The sequence below is a fragment of the Furipterus horrens genome, unplaced genomic scaffold (assembly GCF_987537825.1).
Source record: "Furipterus horrens unplaced genomic scaffold, mFurHor1.1.pri manual_scaffold_3, whole genome shotgun sequence".
Lineage (NCBI taxonomy): Eukaryota > Metazoa > Chordata > Mammalia > Chiroptera > Furipteridae > Furipterus > Furipterus horrens.
In genome coordinates, this window is record NW_028327173.1 from 116,070,767 (window position 1) to 116,090,662 (window position 19,896).

The 19,896-nt window shown below is 35.7% G+C and overlaps 1 protein-coding gene across 3 annotated transcripts in view; it reads right to left on the minus strand.

The window, feature by feature from the left end:
* Positions 1 to 17,039, minus strand: part of DORIP1 (dopamine receptor interacting protein 1) — a 39,974-nt gene extending 22,935 nt beyond the window's left edge. For 2 of the 3 annotated variants that reach the window (XM_090270110.1, XM_090270111.1), the window contains exons 1-4: positions 16,730 to 17,039; positions 13,142 to 13,666; positions 11,223 to 11,312; positions 9,801 to 9,935 (exon numbers count right to left, since the gene is read on the minus strand). In XM_090270110.1, coding sequence (XP_090126236.1) covers positions 9,801 to 9,935; positions 11,223 to 11,312; positions 13,142 to 13,665 — 749 coding nt within the window. In that variant the 5' untranslated portion in view covers position 13,666; positions 16,730 to 17,039. Of the gene's footprint in view, positions 1 to 8,695; positions 8,898 to 9,800; positions 9,936 to 11,222; positions 11,313 to 13,141; positions 13,667 to 16,729 lie in introns of those variants that run through there. The other variant, XM_090270109.1, reaches the window with a different exon arrangement.
* Positions 17,040 to 19,896: the final 2,857 nt, after the last annotated feature.

Here is a 19,896-nt window from a genome sequence, read left to right on the forward strand (position 1 = left end):
AAAACAAATATTACAAAAATTTATATGGAAACACAATAGACCCAGAATAGCCACAGCAATCTTGAGAAAGAACAAAGTTGCAGGTGTCACACCACCTGATATCAAACTATACTACAAGGCTATAGTAATCAAAACAGCATGATTGTGGCATAAAAACAGACATATAGATCAATAGTGTGGACTAGAGATCCCAGAAACACCTTTTATAATCAATTAATATTTGAAAAATGAGGCAAGAACATACAATGGGGTAAAAATAATATGTTTGATAAATGCTGGGAAAGTTGGGCAGCTACATGGAAAAAGAAAGAAAGAAAAAAAAGAAACTAGACCACCTTACACCATATATATGAGAAAAATCAAAATGAATTAAAGATTCAATGTTCGACTCAAAACCATAAAAATCCAAGAAGAAAGACATAGGCAGTAAAATCTCAGACATTTCTCATAGCAATATTTTTTGCTATATCTCCTTGTGCAAGGAAAACAAAAGAAAAACTAAATTAATGGGACTACATCAAACTAAAAAGTTTTTGCACAACAAAGGAAAACACCAACAAAATGAAAAAAGGACCCACTGAATGGGAGAATATATTTGCCAATGATAAAAGGGGTTAGTATTCAAAATTTATAAAGAACTTTTACAATTCAACACCCAAAACAAACAAACAAACAAAACTACTGCAACAAACCCGAACGATCCAATTAAAAAATGGGCAAAGGACTTGAATAGACACTTTGCCAAAGAGGACAGACAGATGGCCAATAGACGTGAAAAAATGCTCAACGTCAATAATCATTAGAGATGCAAATTAAAACCACAATGAGAAATACCTCACACCTATCAAAATGGCCATCATCAATAAATCAACAAACAACAATGCTGGCGTGGATGTGGAGAAAAGGGAACGCGTTACTTAGTGCACTATTGGTGCGAATACAGATTGGTGCAGCCACTGTGGAAAGCAGAATGGAGTTATCTCAAACATTAAAACTGAAACTGCCTTTTAAACCATTGATTCCACTTCTGGGAATATATCTGAAGAAACTCTAAACCTAATATGAAAGAATATATGCACTCCTGTGTTCACTGTAGCATTATTTACCACAGCAAAGATCTGGAAACAGCCCAAGTGCCCTTCAGTAGATGAATGGATAAAAAAGCAGTGGTACATTTATACAATGGAATACTACCTGGCTGTGAAAAAGAAGAAAATGCTACCTTTTGCGACAATGTGGATGGACTTGGACGGTATTATGCCGAGTATAATAAGCCAGTCAGAGAAAGACAAGTACCATATGATTTCATTTATATGTGGAATCTAATAAAATAAACTAAGAAAATAGAAACAAACTCACAGAGACAGAGAGCAGACTGACAGCCATCAGAAGGGAGAGGAATTGGGTAGTTGAGTGAAAAAGGTGAAGTGATTTAGCAAAAAAAACAAACAACCTCATAGACACAGACCACTGTATGGTGATTACCAGAGGAAAAGGAGAGTAGGGGAAGGTAGAAGAGGTAAAGTGGGGATAAATAGTGATGGAAGGAGACTTGACTTTGGGTGGTGAACATATGATACAATATACAGAGGATGTATTATAGAATTGTACACCTGATATTTATATAATTTTATTAACCAATACCACCTCAGTTAATTCAATACAAAAAGAATGAAAAGTTTCTAGTTTTTGGTATACTTGAAAAACTTCTTTAAGTCATTTATTGAGTAAAGCAGGATCTAAATAAGGATGTATCAATCACTTTTGTCATCGTGATCAGAAAGAAAAGTCTTGGAAAGGATAGTTTTGTGTGTGCCCTTAGAAGTTAAGAGTTTAAATAGCAGTGGTTCTAGATTCTATTTGAGTAGGTGGTTTCCACTGTTCAGAGGACTATGTGTCAAAAAGTTTCAGAGCAAGATGTTAATAGATTTTGAATAAATGTTTTTTGAACAATATATGGTGGATAATTGATTTTGAGCAGGAACAAGATGGGATATTCTTTTTAAAAAAATGATTTTATATATTTATTTTTAGAGAGAGGGGAAGGGAGGGAGAAAGAGAGGGAGAGAAACATCAATGTGTGGTTGCCTCTCACACACCCCAAACTGGGGGCCTGGCTGGCAACTCAAGCTTGTGCCCTGACTGGGAATCCACTGAGCCACACCAGCCAGGGCAGGACATTTCATTATCATTTAGTATCTAGGGAAATTTAAGCTAGTCATATTTCTCCAACATTAACTTTTGCTTTGTTTGTGCATTTCAAGCTAATTCATGAATTTATCATTTTTCTGGTTTAATACCATAATTTGTTCTGTGAGCTTAACTGCCACAGAAATGCCAGCAATGGTTTCAGCCAACAAACTTAAAATACTTACACAGCACTTAGCTCATTTTCTACAGCAGCACTACTCACCTACTAATTTCATTTCTTAATAAAATATTGAAAGAGGAATCAACAATAACAGTAGCTAATATTTTCATGGTGCTTACTATGTGCCACACACTAAATTCTATACATAATTCACTTAATCCACACCACAACCTTATGAAATCTATTCTATTATCTCTATTTTACAGTAGAAATAGAACAGAGATGTTAAATAACAGGCTCAAAGCCACACAATCAGTGACTGAGTCAGAATTTGAACCCTCGGCAATCTGGTTAAGACTCCCCAGGTGTTTAACTGCTATGCCATACTCTTGCCTCTTCCTGACAGCATAAAAGTTGGTAGTGTAGGACTCACTGACAATGACAGAGATAATTCAGTGGTAGTGTGGTCACGTAACAAGATTTACCTTGAAAGTCTGCAGTTCCTTAATCTTTTTTCCTGAGTAAAAAAAGTCAGTCCTGAATCAGGTCTTCTGGCATTTCCATAAGCTCTCTAGGGACAGGAATTCCTCACTCTTTCAAAGAAGAAAGAAAGCATAGAAGAGTCCAGAAACCACAAGAGTTGGGGAAGCAGATGAAGAAACCCCAGTCAACTTACAAATATTTGAACTGGGGCGTTGTTGTCAGAGGGCATAGCTAACCTCATCAAAGACATCACCATTGAATGTTATCCCCAAGTTATGAGTGTGTATAGTGTCATAAAACAGAAGGAGAATGGGACTTGCCTCAAGTTATAAAGTACAGGTACCCCCCGTATAACACAGTACTTCTATAACATGGTTTCGCTCTAACATGGCTAGAGAATTGGGGAAAACTCCCATATAACACAAAATTAGGGAAATCCCCGCACAATACTGAATGTGATAAAAGCTTTTAAGAGCAGAAGATAACTCATTTAAAAATTTTCATTTGCGTGCGTATGTTGTATCAGTTCACTCTAAAAAGTGTTAATAAAGGCCTAGACTTAGACAGTTAGTCATATTTCTTAAATGAAGATTCTTGCACTGAAAAGAGCACAAAGTTTAAGAGAGAACTTCAAAAGTGCTTAGCACCATATAATGAAATTTATAAAGATCTCTCAGCTAAAAGCAAGCAATCTAAAATAACAGATTTTTTGCAAAAAGTAGAGCATAGAAATCAAGATAATGCCGAAGAAAGTTCAGAGGATGAGGCTATCTTGTAAAAAAGAAAATGCATTTGGTTAATGGAGCTTAGTAGTGATGAAGAAAACATTACTTAATTCTTATTAATATGTAATACTTTTGATGAAAATTGCTTTAATAAAGACATTTCTCTTCATTATAAAAATATAATAGTATGCTTTTTAAATTTTTGGAACTTAACCTCATTTTTTGTACTAGTTCTTTGTTTCGTATAACACGGATTCGCATAACAGGGCATTTGTTAGAAACCTAACAACCGTGTTACACAGGTGTTACCTGGAACTTAATACTTTTAAGGCCAGAAAGTTCCTTTACATTCCACACTGAGGAACTTCTGCCACCTACTGTTCATGTGGAAGACTACAAGAGTTGGAAATTCAGTCCTGACAAGTCCAGTCAAAATATTCACCAGGCATTTTTTAATTTTTTAAAAATGTTTCTTTATGAGAGAGAGAGAGAGAGGTTTGATCAATCAGCTGCCTCCCACACACACCTGACCCAGGACTGAACCTGCAACCCAGTCACTTGCCCTGACCACGGATGAACCCCGAACCCTCCAGTGTGCAGGAAGATGCCCCAACAAACCAAGCCACACTGGCCAGAGCTCACCAAGTATTTAAAGAGGACATCTCAATGGCCCTCTCACTTTCCTCTCAAATCTCCTCCCTCTTATTAGAAAGTATTTGAGATTATTAATTCTTGTGAATTACTTTAGCTACAACAGATTTCTAAATGTAATGACGTTTGAAAATTCTTTTATCTATAATTTTAGGGTTTCTAGCTTTCTAACAGAAATTAAAGGTCGTTAGGCTTTGTGGGTAGAGGTAGAGGCAATAGGACTTGACAATTAGCTTTGAAATCACAAACTGGACAGTCTTTCCTCCCCAAACCTACTGCATGAATGCTAGGCAGCAACTGTGCAAGGCTTATTTTAAAGAGCTCATAGCAGATGTGTGCTGATCTGCTCTTCCCCTGTACCCTCAAAGCTTCACGTGCTTACCTGGCCATAGTACTTGCCTCTGGACTGTCATCAGTTGGCTCATCTTTCCCCTTTTCTAGACGTGTATACCCTCAGGACAGAAATTGTATCTGGTTCAACTAGCAGGTAGTAGATAGTAGGTATGTATTAAGTGAACGTTGTGGAGAAAGTATATCTCATATTAATTTGTTCTAGCCTGTAGCCCCCCAAATCAAGCTTAGCTTGGTTGGGTAAAGATTTTTCCAGCCAGTCATTTCCTCCAAGCCTTAGCCTGGTGGCTACTTGACCTGAACACCGGTCAGCTCTTGTTTCCCGCCATCTTCTCTACTCCTTTCCTTTCCCTCTGCCCTAAAATTTCATATGTTGAATGTGCAGAGACGTCTACTTCCCTTCTCTTCTCTTCACAAACTCCCTCATATAGTTTTTCCTACTCTATCTTTAAAGCAAGCTAATCATGCTCAGTGTATTTTAATCTTCTATTACTTGTGTTAGGTTAACAGAGAGACAAAATCTATTTGGTTGTATCCTTTTGAGGACAATGTATACCACAGGGTCTTGCTTCCCAACTCTGGCACCTGGAATAGTAGTTTTGAGATATAGGTAGAACTTAAAGGAATGACATCTTTCATAAAATAATGAATTCTTGAAAGTTTGAGAAGATAAAAACTTCTGAAGGCAAGTGTCTAGGTATAAAGAAATGTCTGAACAGGTGGTCACAGCAATTTTCTTTAGTCTCACTTCCCTCTCCAAGTGTTTTCATGCTGATTATTTCTGTCGCCACTATGTCAAACCCCAGATTCCTATTTCAAAGCCCTGACTCATTGATTCTTGGTTCTCTTCAGTATGAGAGAGCCATGCTGGATGGAGAAATCATGGATGATTTTCTTCTTTATACTTTTTGTTTGGACGTACTGAGTTTTTACTGATTTATATGTTATTTTTATAATCATATTAAAAAATAAGTCTACGGAATTCAAAGGGAAAACAAGGAAGTGACAAAAATGAAGCTACACACAGATTTCTAACACTACCATAGTTAACTTGTCTACAAGCTCCTTTGCTCCCCAAGCTCCTTTTTCAGTCCATATATATTTAGGGCCCTGCCAGAGCAGCTCACTTTGTCATTTTCAAGATTCTCCTCTTGATAGCTTGCAGAAGACCTCATTGAAAAAACAATAGATGGACAATAGAACTGATTGCTCATTGAAAGTAGACATCAGCATACAAAGAAATTATCTAGCTACAGAGACTCCCCATTAACTTCTTAATTTCCCAGAGGTAGACTAAAAGATTATGTTTTCCCTGGGATCAAATTAAATTTGAAGTTAAAAGTTGTCCAGGTGACCAGATAGTGAAACCTGGGCCACCTGGGTGTGTTGGAAGCTGTTAGTAAGGAATCATTAAGATGAACTTCAAAAGCTATGTGAATTTAGAGTTTAATGCAGAATTTGATGCTGATTTCAAATGTTAGAGCATTGACAAAGGAAGATGAAAATATAGGGTGGAGCAAAAGTAGGTTTACAGTTGTTCTTGTATTATTTTCCATATGAATAACTGTAAACCCACTTTTGCCCACCTTGTATAAATATTTACTTTGGCTGTAGTTTGGTACTTATTGCAGTCATTTTTACGTGAACTGCTTACCCTTTCTTCTTATAGTGCATTACAATTATTTTCAAATAATTGACAATTCATTTAATTATAAAACTAAACTGTTGATATGCTATAACAAGATTGTTATAGCAATCTGCTTATATATAGCTTAGTTGTTTGCTCATACTCTAAGAATTAAATAGAATATAAAATTCACCCCAGAAGCATGTATAGCCTGCTTGTAGTCAGTAATCTTTAGTTTTTTTCCCTCTTTGATTGGATCAGATCCAGTGAGAAGGCCTCAGATATTAAATCGACTCTATTAATTAATAGTGAAAAGTCACCCTGAAGGAATAAATCTAAGATCACTTGCTAAGTTGCAAGTGATCTTAGGGAAAAGTTGTCTTTCGCTGAAGGATTGGAAATTCCTCCTTAAATTTGCTGTATTTATTTTTTATTGTCCTCTGAGGCCAGGGTTTTAATATCATTTTTGCTCTCCCCATAGGCCTAGTGGCATTTTGATTATTCCCTAATATCTTTGCACCCCCCCACTCTAATTTCTCTAACGGTGTTTAAGGTTATAAAGAATTTTCCAGACCCTCAACCATCACATTCTGCATATGACCTAGTTCATTGTTTTTTCACCCCTTTTCTATTATTTGGTTAGCAGGGGATAATTTCTTCTCTCTATCAACCAAACATTACCATAAAAATAAAGTACCTATTATCCTTAAACCCAACCATCTTGGGTCCAGAAGACATAAATTCCATTACATATTAAATCCATTATTGATCTGATCTATTGTCTAATTAAAAAAAAAATCTAAAAAGTTCATTAGTAAGAGAATTTAGGAGGCTTGCCTGTACATGAAAGAGGTAGAAACAAATATGTTTATTAGCATGTTCAAGGTAGTCAAGATTTTAACAAACATTTAAATCCTCACAACAACCCTGTGAGGTAGGTTAAGTCATTGTTTTGTGATAAATTAGTATCATTCCAATTAAAGTGCAATTCCTAAAAAAATAAATCTGTAGTAGGAATAATTTTGTTAATGATACCATTTATATATATGCTAGAATTTGTGTTTTTGTATACTTTGATTCATGCAATAGTGTCCCCAGAAACGTTTACTGTAAACCAAACCCCATTTAAATACATGCGGGGAACTATTTAAATAAGTCACTACTTTTTATCTCATGAAAAACAGGAATTTTTATAGTATTTGCTCAAAGTGAGGCATTCTCAGCAGAGTATCATTCAGATCTATCCATTCTTCAGTAAGTTCTCTCAATGTGGTACCATGCCAATATAAGACAATTTACTGAATTAAACATAGCAATTTGGTATATGGCAGTGACCTGGGTTATCATGTAGAAATCTCCAAATATATTGCGCTTAATCTCAACCCAAAACCTAAGGTGGACTGTTTAATGAAATGTAAACACTAAAAAAATTGTAGTAAATTTCAAAAAGTATTTTCCCTTAAGAATATTACTTAATTTTTCCCCTTTAAATTGCAAGACAGAGAGACCTTAGGGTCTTTGATGAGAAACACAATATTCTGATTATCTATACAATTCTAGTGATTTCTATTGCAAATCAAAGCTACCAATTTACAACTTATAAGGGAGCCACAGATGTTACTGGAAAATTTTTAGTTTTTTTCCTGTGCCAATGACTTACTTGAAAAATGTTTCCAAGCATCCATTTTCTCTTAACTATATATTTAAAGTACATTTCTACTGTTAATCCAACATTTGTAAACACTCAGTTGCCTAATTTTTATAGTTGTCTTACCTGCAAAATACATTTTTATTGGAGAACTTCCATTACATTTAACCATGAGATAAATGTTTAAATTAGTTATATAATTTATTTTTAACAATAACTGTAATTAGGCTTAGGAACTTAGTTAATACGTACTTAAGATCACTTGGCAGGTTTATAATACTTGAGCAAGTGGTTAAAGAAATTTGCCATTATAAATTATTCAAGCCCAGAAAAACATTCTCACCAAAAATGTAAAAAATTGCTTCAGGGAAATTAGGCAAAACAAAAGGTAAAAAGAGACTTAAGCCGTCTATAACTTGTACATTCAAATACATACTAGATCCAGTAGTGCACTTTGGATTATAGTGAGGTAGGGCAAAGAAATATGATCAGATACATTTTGAACTGTGAAATTTATATAAATGGAAACACTGACCTGTACCCAGGTTTTATTTTGATATCCCTCCTGTCTCCCAAAGTTGAGATTCAAATGACAAATCTTTTCTTAGATTCAAGGAGAAAATTGTAAAAAATCTTTGAGGTACATATAAATAAAAAATACAAAGATATATTTTATTTCAACATAAAATATGCTTGTATAAAAATAAACCTGGATATAGAAAAAAGAAATATAAACATTTTTTGCATAGATTCTCTATATAAAACATTTACCTGGGGCTAAACAATGGAATATACACCTCTGAAACTAGTATAGTTGAACTATTTCCTTGGATACCAAGTATATACAAAATAAAAGCCCTTCATCTTGGGGAGCTTGGGCAGGAGGGAAAACAATTAAATTTAGCATCAGTCTATATTTATTTCTCTGTTGCTCGAATATAAACCAGTGATGACAAGAGGAGAAACTCTGGGGGTTTATTTAACAAAATTAAATTCACATTTCTGAGGCCATCATAGTGCATCCAATGTCCATCAATCTGGAAAGCTGCAGAATAATGATGTTCCTCTTTGTTAAATAATGTGGCACCTTCCAACAAATACCTGTAAGTTCAATGACAATGTAGCAGAGAATTACAGTACTTTGTTCTTAAGATAAACATTCCTTAAATTTTAATTACAGAGTAAAAAATTGAGATTGTTTGCAGTCTATGCCCAGAAAAATATATCCATCTGGAAAGCTAATGTACTATAATTTGTAATTTGTAATAAAATGCTTAAGAGTTTTTTGAATTGATGTAATTTAAGAATTAAAAAATATATATCTTAATTCATAATCTGTACAGTTCTATTAAATAGAGAAAACATACCAAAAACTTTTAAAGCAAAAAGTTAAAAGAATGTTGTATGTCCTAATTTATATGCAGATATTTTTATCTATAATGATGACAGCAGCATTTTATTTTTAAATGATGACTTCATATTACATACTACTTTGACTTGAAATATAAGTAATAGCCAGTATTTATTGTTTACTATATGTAGGTACACTATCCTAAACACTTCTCAGGTGCTATCTCATTAAGTCCTCACAGTAATGGCACCAGACAGATACTGTCATTTCTGTTTTATAGATAAGAAAACTGATGAGTTAAACTGGTTAAGTTAATGGTCCAAGGTCACACAGCTTGTAAAAGGTGGCACTGGGTTTGAACCCAATTCTGTTTATTCCATAATCCAAGCACCTAACCACTATGCACAATGCCAGAGACTAACTCCCTGTACAGATTCTGATTTCATCTAGGATATATAAAGTTAAAGATAGTTAGGATCTCTTTTTTTTTTTTAATTTTTATTGTTTTTCAATGACAGTTGTCCCATTTTTCCCCCCTAACAGTTCTGATCTTTTTAATAGTATCACCTTAAGGGCTGGACAAAATCAGAATAGCAGAAAAACATAAAGTAAATTTATTTTTTCTAGTTTTCTGAAACAAAAAAACCACCTACTTGTGATCAGATAAATCCAAGTGATAGGGTACATATGCCAGATCTTCAGATTTCCAATGCTGCATATTTAAGACAACAAAAGGAGGTGCTCCGTGGCAGAAAACTCGTTGGGAAAATTCTCTTAGGCCACCACACCTAAAATCAAAAATAGGCATGAACTTGATTAAACTTGGAATAAAGCTGCCTTTTATCACTTGGGTTGTCTTTATTACTTTATGTCATAATAAGCATAATTATCTATTTTAGGTATGGGTAATGGTGTGGCTATATTACTACCTTATATGAGGTGGGCGAAATTAGGCTTTCAGTTTTGAATACGTGAAACACAGAATTTATTCTTGAATTATTTATTAATTATCATATTATTTATTTGTATTACAACTGGAAACCTACTTTTGCCTACCCTTGTATATCCGTTCTGAGAAACTTACAAGCTCTGAGATTCTATATACAAGAAATGATACTTTTAAAACTCCAAGAAAAGCTAGCTATTTTATCTAGGCTTATACAAGTGAGTAGCTTTTATTTATTTATTTTTTTGCTTTTTAAATTTTTTTGCTTTTATTTTTAGATAAACTTTTTTTTATATAAGATGGTTTCAAAGGGAAATAATGGCAGAGAGGGGAATAATATAATTCTTACAGGACTCTTTAGACTGGATAAAATTCCGTAATTGCTTCCTTTTGCCATGGGATAAAGCAAATTCTGTTTTCTTAGCAGTATCAGGTATGAAGCATGTGGATCAGAATACAACAAATACAGCTGTACAGTAAAATCTTGATTAACTGGAATGCTTGGCGTACAATATTTTGGTTAATAAACATTACTGACTAAACTAAGTTAACAGAAAAATAATTTTGTTTCAGTATTTGTTGCTAAAATACATTAATTTGCTTTCTGAACTTAAGTACAATTAACTGAATATATTTTATTCTTCTTTCGTAATTAGTTAGCTGTAAGATCATTCTTCTAAATATTAATTTTCATTATATAATACTATAGATATAGAAGTTAAGAGATTGGGATGAATATATTCTTTCTGTCCTTTTGGATTTCTTTCCTTTTTTTTACTTTGTTAAATTTTTTGGTTGTAATTTACCCCTTTCTCCTAAATGAGGACTGCAGGGGAAAATCCAGTTAACTGAGAGTCCCAATTAATTGGGTTCCGGTTAACAAAGGTTTCATTGTACCTATTCAGCAGTGGGGAAAAAAAGAAGGCATTTGCTTTGTATTTGTCAATTAACCGTAGTATTATATTCTGCTTGATAATGACAATGTAGTATAAGATAGTATAGGAAACTATATGGTGTTATAAGGTTTAAAAAATGTTAGACTTCCTTTAACATCAAAGCACCTATCAGTCCAGGTTTCTTTATAAACAACGCAGAATACTTTCATCTTAAATGGCTATCATATACTCACCCATGTTCTTCACACAGTTCAATCCTGGAACAGAATAACTCATCAACAGCCAGTCGTATCAAGTTTCCATGTGGAATTTCTTGGGGAGGACTACAACAATTGCAAAATGCATGTAAGAATTGCTTCAACATTTTACAGGTAGATACATTATTAGGATTACAAAATTTACAGGTCGATTCGTTATTAGAAAATCAAGTAAAAGTATAAGCTCTGTTATTTACCTCTGTGTTTCTTATAGATAGTAAAGAAACCAGTTAAATTTAATAAATGTCAATGCATAAAGCTTTCCAAGAAACATTAAATCTTTCTGTAAACTGAAATATGCAGTGGTTGTTACTTTAAATAATTTTCCAGTCCTAGCTGGTGTGTGGTTTAGTGGGTTGAGAGCCGGCCTGTAAACCGAAAGGTTGCCTGTTTGAATCCTGGTCAGGGCACATGCCTGGCTTGCAGGCCAGGTCCTTGGGTGGGGGGCCTGTGAGAGGCAGTCGATTGATGTTTATCTCCCTTTCTTCTTCTTTTCCCCTCTCTCTGAAAAATAAATAAAATCTTTAAAAAAATTTTTTTTTCTCCAGAGGAATCAATAGAAAGGATTCTAGTCTAGGGGGAAGAAAGTAGGACTCAGAATCAGGAAAGCAGCTGGTTACTAAAGTTGCTAGACTAAGCTGTAGCCACTGTTGGCGTCAGTTACCTGATTTGTTAAAAAATTTTTCCTACATATTTTGGAAGTTGTTTTAAATACAGGATTGAAAAATAGATAAGAAAGTTATTTCATTATAGTTCCAAAACATATGCAAATTAAAGTATTAGTTAAAAAAAAAGACAAATTTCTGAAGTGCTTTTTAATCCATTATGATTTAGAGTAACATTTTTTGCCTGATGAGATTTCAAAATCAATATCCTCATATCAGCAGTACAGGAAAATGGGAGGAGTTTATTTTTAAAAAAAGACATTAAATGCTAGACTTTAAAAAGAATAAAATATCTTCAGCTTTCCATGAGTATCATGATGTTATAATATTAGAGTAAATACGCTATAAAGAAATATGAATTTAATAAGTTAGAGTATGGGATATATATCCCCCAAAGAGAACAATCTATTAGGCTGTTTTTCTGGGCCATAGGGCCAAATACATTTTCTGACAACAATGTGTTTGGGTCTGTTTTTCTGTCTTACTCCAACCCCTTCACCTCCACTGGCAATTATCCCTTTTCACCGCTCAAGTCCCCATGGGGGTTTTAATGTTTCCCCACATTCCACTAGGGCTTGCCAGTTTGGCCTTCCTCTCTGTCACTCATCAGCTCGAAGGTCTGCCTTCTCTCTAAAAGTAAAAAATACTTAGCAGGCTATCCGCACCTTTCCTCGTCAGTGAAAATGCTTTTTTATAGCCACATTTTCGCCAGGTATTAAGATTCCAAGTTTGTGATTTCTGTCTATAATTACCATAAGCCCTGGCTAAAACATGGGGAGTACTTTCACTGTTCTTGTTCATGTAGAACTAGCTGACTCAATACAGATCTACTTAAGGGGGGAAACATTATGTTGGAAACAAATATTGGATAGTGGTTTTCAAGAGGCTACATTTGTGACACTGGAATAAATTATGTACATAGACACATTAGTAAATTCAAAGCAAGGGCAACATACTTTGCACTCTGAATAACTCATTATTTTGCAAGTGAAATAGTTTTCAGTTGGTTTTTTAAAGTTAATTCTAAGATGTTTGGATGTTTCAGTCATGAGAGCTACTGAAGAGTCTTGAATTTGTGTGGCTGATTTATGTGTAAGCAATTACACAGGGTTGTGCTTTAACTATATATAGATTTATATTTATAGCACTTACTTAAAAAAGTAAACTATTTCTGTTAAAACTGACAAAACAGACTTCAGAGAACATAAAACAGACTTTAGAGCAACTTACTTTATATTAATTGTGCGCTGCTGATCTTCCTGCACTCGGGTTGGACATCGCCAGTTGGAACAGTAACTCTCTTGTATGGTAGACATGAGATTTTCGAGATTTTTTGTAAAATTATCATGTTCATTCCCAAACAAATCAATTATTAATGAAGTTTTATGAACTTCAGATTTATATTGCTGTTTTTCCATCTTGTCCCAAATCCAAAGTAGCTTCACAGTTGTAAAACTATAGGTGTCCATTAAATAAAGAAAACAGTCCACAAACTCTCTACCTAAATGAAGAGAAAGTTCCCTGGGAAAATTTTCATTTTCATGAAGAATGACATATAATAACATTAAGAATCCATCTATGGTGCAGGTATTTTTTAGTCTTATTTCAACATAGAGTGGTGTACAGGATACTGCTTTGCGGCCAGCTTTGATAGTAAAAACACCTCCCCAAGGAAGAACAGGCCTCCAAAATGAGCGATCTTGGTTATAGTTATTTTTAATTGATGCTTTGATCTCTTCAAACAGTGTCTTCATCCTGTATTTTAAAAGTTAGAACATATATGTGACTACCTATCATATCTTTAAATGGAAATAAAGCTATTTAAAAATTTCAATTAAATTTGATTAAATGGCCTCCCAATATAACAAAAATATTGAAAACAATTCTAGCTATGAGTCATTTTGGGGGCAATATGCATTGTCTTTGGAAAGACCACTTAAGCTGCAACCTTTTTTTGAGGTAAAGAATAACCATTTGATAGGCCTTTCCATTATACTGAAGATTTTATCTGTGATATAGGAAAATCCTGTAATAAAAAAAATCTTAAATGAAAGTAAAGCTATTTAAAGATACAATCTAAATTCGGTTGTATACATTCCTAATCTAAATCTCCTTCACCCCATGAAATACAAGCTATGCTTCATTTTCTTGTTAATATGTGTAGTTTCACTTATAAAATGAATATATTGCAATGAAATCCTTATTTGGGCTACAGAATAATGATCAACTAGCTTTGAAAGATAACATATGGAGAGTAATTATGAGAACTTAACTGAATAGTAGCATATATAATATAAAAATCATTTCTATGAACACTGGGATTTTTACTTACAATTTAGGACCATGCTAGACATCCTACTGGGTTGGCCAAAAACAATTTGTTTTTTCCGTAAGCTGGCTCTAGTAGTGCTTAGTTGTCTTTAACTTCATTTGAAACAATTTTGTTAGATTGTATTGCGACAGCTGTCATATGAGCGTGCACTTAAAAAGAACTTATCAATATTGGTGAAGTTTTGTGTACCCATCTTAATATTGAAGATGGAAGAAAATAAACATTTTCAGAGTATTATGCTTTTTTATTTCAAGAAAGGTAAAAACAACTGAAATGCAAAAAAAAGGATTTGTGCAGTGTACAAAAAAGATGCTGTGACTGTTCGAATGTGTCAAAAGTGATTGGCAAAGTTTCATGCTGGAGATTTCTCGCTGGACGATGGTTGGGGAGACCAGCTGAAGTTGACTGCAATCAAATCAGGACATTAACTGAGAACAGTTATACCAGGCAGGATATAGCTGACATACTAAAAATATCCAAGTCAATAAAGTTATTGGTGAAAATGAAAAATGTGTCTTTTATTTTAAGGAAAAAACCGTAAGGACTTCTTGGCCAACCCAATACAATTTGAATTACAGAAGCCATGCTGTGAGATCTGATTCGGAACTTTGTAAGTATCCTGATTCCGTTCTCTGTATGTTTTGAGAATGAACTGATGTGTCCTTCCTATTTAAACTGGCACCTATCCTTCCCCCAATCTTAAGGATAGCTAAGTATTTTGTTTTTAAAGTCATTGACAGTATACTAATAAACATGTTCATGTCATATTAATGTGATATAAAGCAACATTTAAAAAAATTAAAGAGTGACGTTCTAATGAAATAATTGAAAAGTTGCTTTACTTGGGACAAAAAAAAAAGGTCGAAAAAAATCATAGTGTTTTCCAATATATTACTTTTATCGAAAAGTATGAGTATTTTTATGAAAAAAGGGAAGCAGCTGAGGAATAGGAAAGAGAAGTGAGTGATGAGGTCAGTGTCTTATTTTGACCTTCTTTTGAAGTGCCACACCTTCCCAAACATAACATGAATCCAACACTCAATATTGCAAACCTACATGTTTTATTTGAGCAAGAAATTTAGTTCAAACTAATTTTACAATACTAGCAGACTAAAAATTCAGTTTCATGATATATTAAACACATCAGCAGTATTTTTGGCTTGAGGAAAGATAAGCTACACGCTAAAATATTCAGCACTATATTTAGGCTGAAGTGTAGATGTTTATATATATTCATTAACAGGTTGGTTCTAGTTAACCAATTAGGAATAAGAGGGCGTGGCAAATTTGGAACCCAGGAAAACACACTTAGTTTCTTAAGAACTAACACATTTCCGGAGATTTGAAAGAAAATCATAAGGCACTCAATACTTTAAATATAATTTTCTTCATGGTTTGACTTATTTCTGTCGAATATAAAGAACTTTGCAGCAAGGTCATAAAATTAAGACCTTAAATTTCTAAATAATGCATTGAAAAGAAACCGTAAATCTCTAGTGTTTTATTTTCCTCCAAATTATCTTTTGAACATGACCGAATGAAAAGTAACTATAGCTCTATAAAGCAACAGTTACATTCTAAGAGAATTAAACTACAGTTTTATATGTATTGATGTAATGAAATTTCTTTAGTCTTTTCCTGGAAAGAAAAATAAAAGGGGGGTGGGTGTAGAGTTTTGGAGCAGCTAGAAGACACAATCTAGTGTTCGCACTAACGTGGTGATTTGTCCCAAAGAAACTACTGAAAATTACTTACAAAGATGGAGATGTGGCTGCAAAGAGCTTTAGTTAAACCTGTCTTGTTTTCGCCACACCTAAGATTGTTCGTTGGGCACTGGATGAGAAATCCTTGAGGAGTTATTCGGCTATCTTTTCCTGCCTCAAGAGGCCCTGCAGTTTGAATAAACCTGCTTAACTCCCGACCTCCTACTTCCTTGAAAAACACCACCCTTCTTTTTCTTTCCTTCCTTCTTTCCTTCCTTCCTTTTTTTTTTTTTTATCCCCGTCATTTCCAAGGTTGACAATTTGTACTCCACTTTGGTCATGAGGACCAGACCATTTGCCAAAGGCACTGGCTGCCCGACACCCTAAAGGCTGGGGGGTCCTAAAGGTCCCCTCTGGAATCAGCGTTCCGAAATAATCGGAAAAATGGCCACGCGCTCCCCCTTGAAGCAGCGCGGGACTTCCCGGCTGGGACCCGCTAGGCGCGCTGTGGGCACCCTACTGAGCCCCTCGGCACTCCAGCCACGCCCACCCTGCCCCCGGCCGCCACACCCTGGAAGGCCTGGCACCAAGCACTGGCTCCGCACCGCGGGCGGGTCCCCGAACCAGAAGCTGGTGTAGAAGGCTGGACGCCCCTGTTCGCGTCCGGGCAGGGGCCCCATTGAGTGCCTGGGACTGCGGGCAATGGGCTAGAAAACTGGGCCGCGGAATGCATTGCCACTCGCGGCAGCAGCCTCCGTCCACCAAGAAGCCGACTCTTCGTACCTCCTCGGGGACCGAAAACAGCCGGTGCAGTCGCACCCGTCGCCGCCGCCGCCGCTTGCTCATGGAGAGCCCGGGCTGCAGTCGCCGACACATCTACTAGAACCGCCGGCTGTCTCGGCCTCCGCCGGCATTAGTGCTGGGCTCCGGCACGGCCTCCATCGCACCCGCCGCGGCGGGAGCCACAGCAGCGGCGCCCAGATCCGATCCGACAGGACCCACGGAGCCAGGACCGCCGGACGCGTTGCTTCTTATTACGGAGGAAGATCCGGCCTGACCTCCGTCTCCCGCTTCCCAGCCCCCAGTTCCTAGCTCCCTGACGGCGCTGCTGCGCAGGCGCAAAGACGCCTTGGCGAAAGGCGTGTCTGTTGGGTGTGTACAGAGCATCCAGCTTCGCCCAATGGGAACCTACATCAGGTGCTAGAGGGCGGGGCCTCGCAGAGAGGGGCGGGGTTCCAGTGTTGGAGTCTGAGTCGGGCAGCCAAAGTGGGCAGGGTTTGCACGGAGGCGGAGCCTAGCTTGGCTCTTTGAGGTTTGTACCATTTTTGGACCTTACTTAATTTGAATTTGATTTTAGGTCTTGTATTCTTAAATTCTTAACTCAGAAAGGGCAAGCTTTGTTTTCTCAATAAGTTATAATTCTTTAAGTTTTTAAGTATCTATTTAGAAAAAAATGAATTAGTGTGTAAAATGCTTTCTGATGTAATTTATAATGGAAGTTAATACCGTTTAAAGAAATTGATAGCTCTAGCCCACTGTAGAGATGAAAATTTTTTGTTTTGGATATAATAAGGCCCCATACATTAAATGACAGCGGAAATTTAAGCTAGAGTTGCTTAAAGCTAGAACCTGTGGACTCAACCATAATTCTCGTTCAGTAGGTCCTAGTTCTTGTACCGTCCCTTACAGAGTCAAAGCTCACATGGTTCTGCTCCCGGAGAACACAGGCCACCCCGGAAAACTACCTCCACCCACAGTTAGAAATGGGATACTGTTGAGATTTTCCCCATCTAGTCGTTCAACAAATGTCTGAAAAGTGAAGCTCAACCTCTAGAGTACACAATTCGGAGAGCTCAACGTCAGCCCAGCACATCATTGTGGGACTTAGTCACAGCTGAGTCTGGCGGAGGTTGGATACCTTCTTGACTAATATGATGGTCAGCCAGGCTATGCACCTCATGGACCTCTCTCAAGGAGTCTAGTGATAGAGGGATGGAGGCTGGGAGAGAAGCTTCACATACTGAAGGTAATCACTTCTAGTGGAGATGGGAAAAAAATAGATGTCTTTCAGAGCAGAGCGGGGAGAAAGATGACTGCCTCCGCAAAAAGAATTAATAACTTTGTCATAGTCTACTCTTTTTAGTTTCCTGCTTTTTTATTATGGTATTTCACAGGAAACTGAGGCTCTGAGAGATTAAATAACTAGTGCGTTGTATTGGAATTCACATGCAAAAAAGTTCACTCTCAATATTAAAACTATTCTGCAAGTAGAAAGTCCTTTACAAATGTTTATAAATTGGGATTATATGTTTAACTGACAATCTCTCATAAGACCTGGAATTTATTTTATACTGATCGGGTCATTCTTTTTCTTAAAACAGACCCAATAGTGGTGATTGTCATATTTATAGAGAATAGCAGAGAGATGGCTCATTAAACTCAGCTGAGGCTTGGCTAGATGGAAGAGGCATGGGTTCCTTGCATACTTGGATAAGTCACAGAACTCACCGAGGCCTTTAATCCGGATTTTCATCCTGCTTCCTTTCTGCTCCTCTCAAACTCTGACAGCTGAGTTGCAAGGATTTTTTAGACAGCTTTACTGAGGTATAATGGACAGATATAAGGAGCATATTTAAAGTATAAACCATCACTACAATCAAGTGAATATATCCATCATCCTCAAGTTTTTTCATGTACCTTTTTAATTTTCCCTCCTATCACTCCTTGTCTCACACACCTAAGCAACCACTGATCTATTTTGTTATTTTAGATTCATTTGCATTTTCTAAGGTTTTACCTATACAGAACCAGACAGTATGTATTTTTTTGGGGGGGGGTCTGTTTTCTTTAATTCAATATCATTATCTTAACATTCATCTTTCTGTGTATCAATAGTTCATTCCTTTTTATTGCTGAGTGTATGCTACTATATGGATGTACTACAATTTACTCACTTACCTGTTGATGGACATTTGCGTTCAATCTAGTTTTGGGCTGTTACCAATGCCTATTATGAACATTGTGTACAACTCTTTATGTGGACATACAGGAGTGGGCAAAATTAAGTTTACAGTTGTTAGTATGGAAAAGACATGCAGGTTTTGATTATTACAATAGCTTTATTAACTCAAAAGAATGTCACAGTGCAACTGTAAACCTGCTTTTGTCCACCTCTGTATATTTCCTTTTTGTCTTGGGTAAAAATTTAGAAGTGGAATGGTTGGATCACATGTAAGAAACTGCTAAATTGTTTTCCAGAATAGTTGTGGTTGTACTATTTTATACAATATTCCCTTTCTTATCGCGGGTATTACATTCTAGACCCCTCTGTGATAGGTGAAAATCTGTGAAATAGGAACCTTACATTTATTTTAGTATTTATATATATTTAGTATTTATTTATTTATAATTTATATATATTTATATATATTATATATTTTTTAGTATTTATATATATTTTAAACCCTTCCCACACACTTATAAACCATTCCCAGTCCCTTATTAACCTTTCCCACTCCCTTATTAACCTTTTCCACACTTTTATAAACACTGCTTATGTTCTTAAATATATTCTAACTCCTAAACCTATGTAACCTTAACAACATACGTATATAGTACCACAAAATCCCGTGATATAGCGAATATTCCTCAATAAATAATTAAATATAATATTTTTAAAAACCCCACGATACAGTGAGGCTGCGATAAGTGAACTGCGATATAGAGAGGGACTACTGTATTCCCATTAGGAGTATATTCAGGTTCCATTTCCTCTGTTTCCTCACCAGCACTTGGTATTGTCAGTTATTTTTAATTTTAGCTGTTCTAATGAGTGTGTAGTCATATCTTGTTCTGGTTCAATTTGTATTTTCCTAGTGACTAATGAAGTCAAGCATCTTTTTATGTGCTTATTTGCCATCTGTATATCTTTTTTGGTGAGGTGTCTGTTC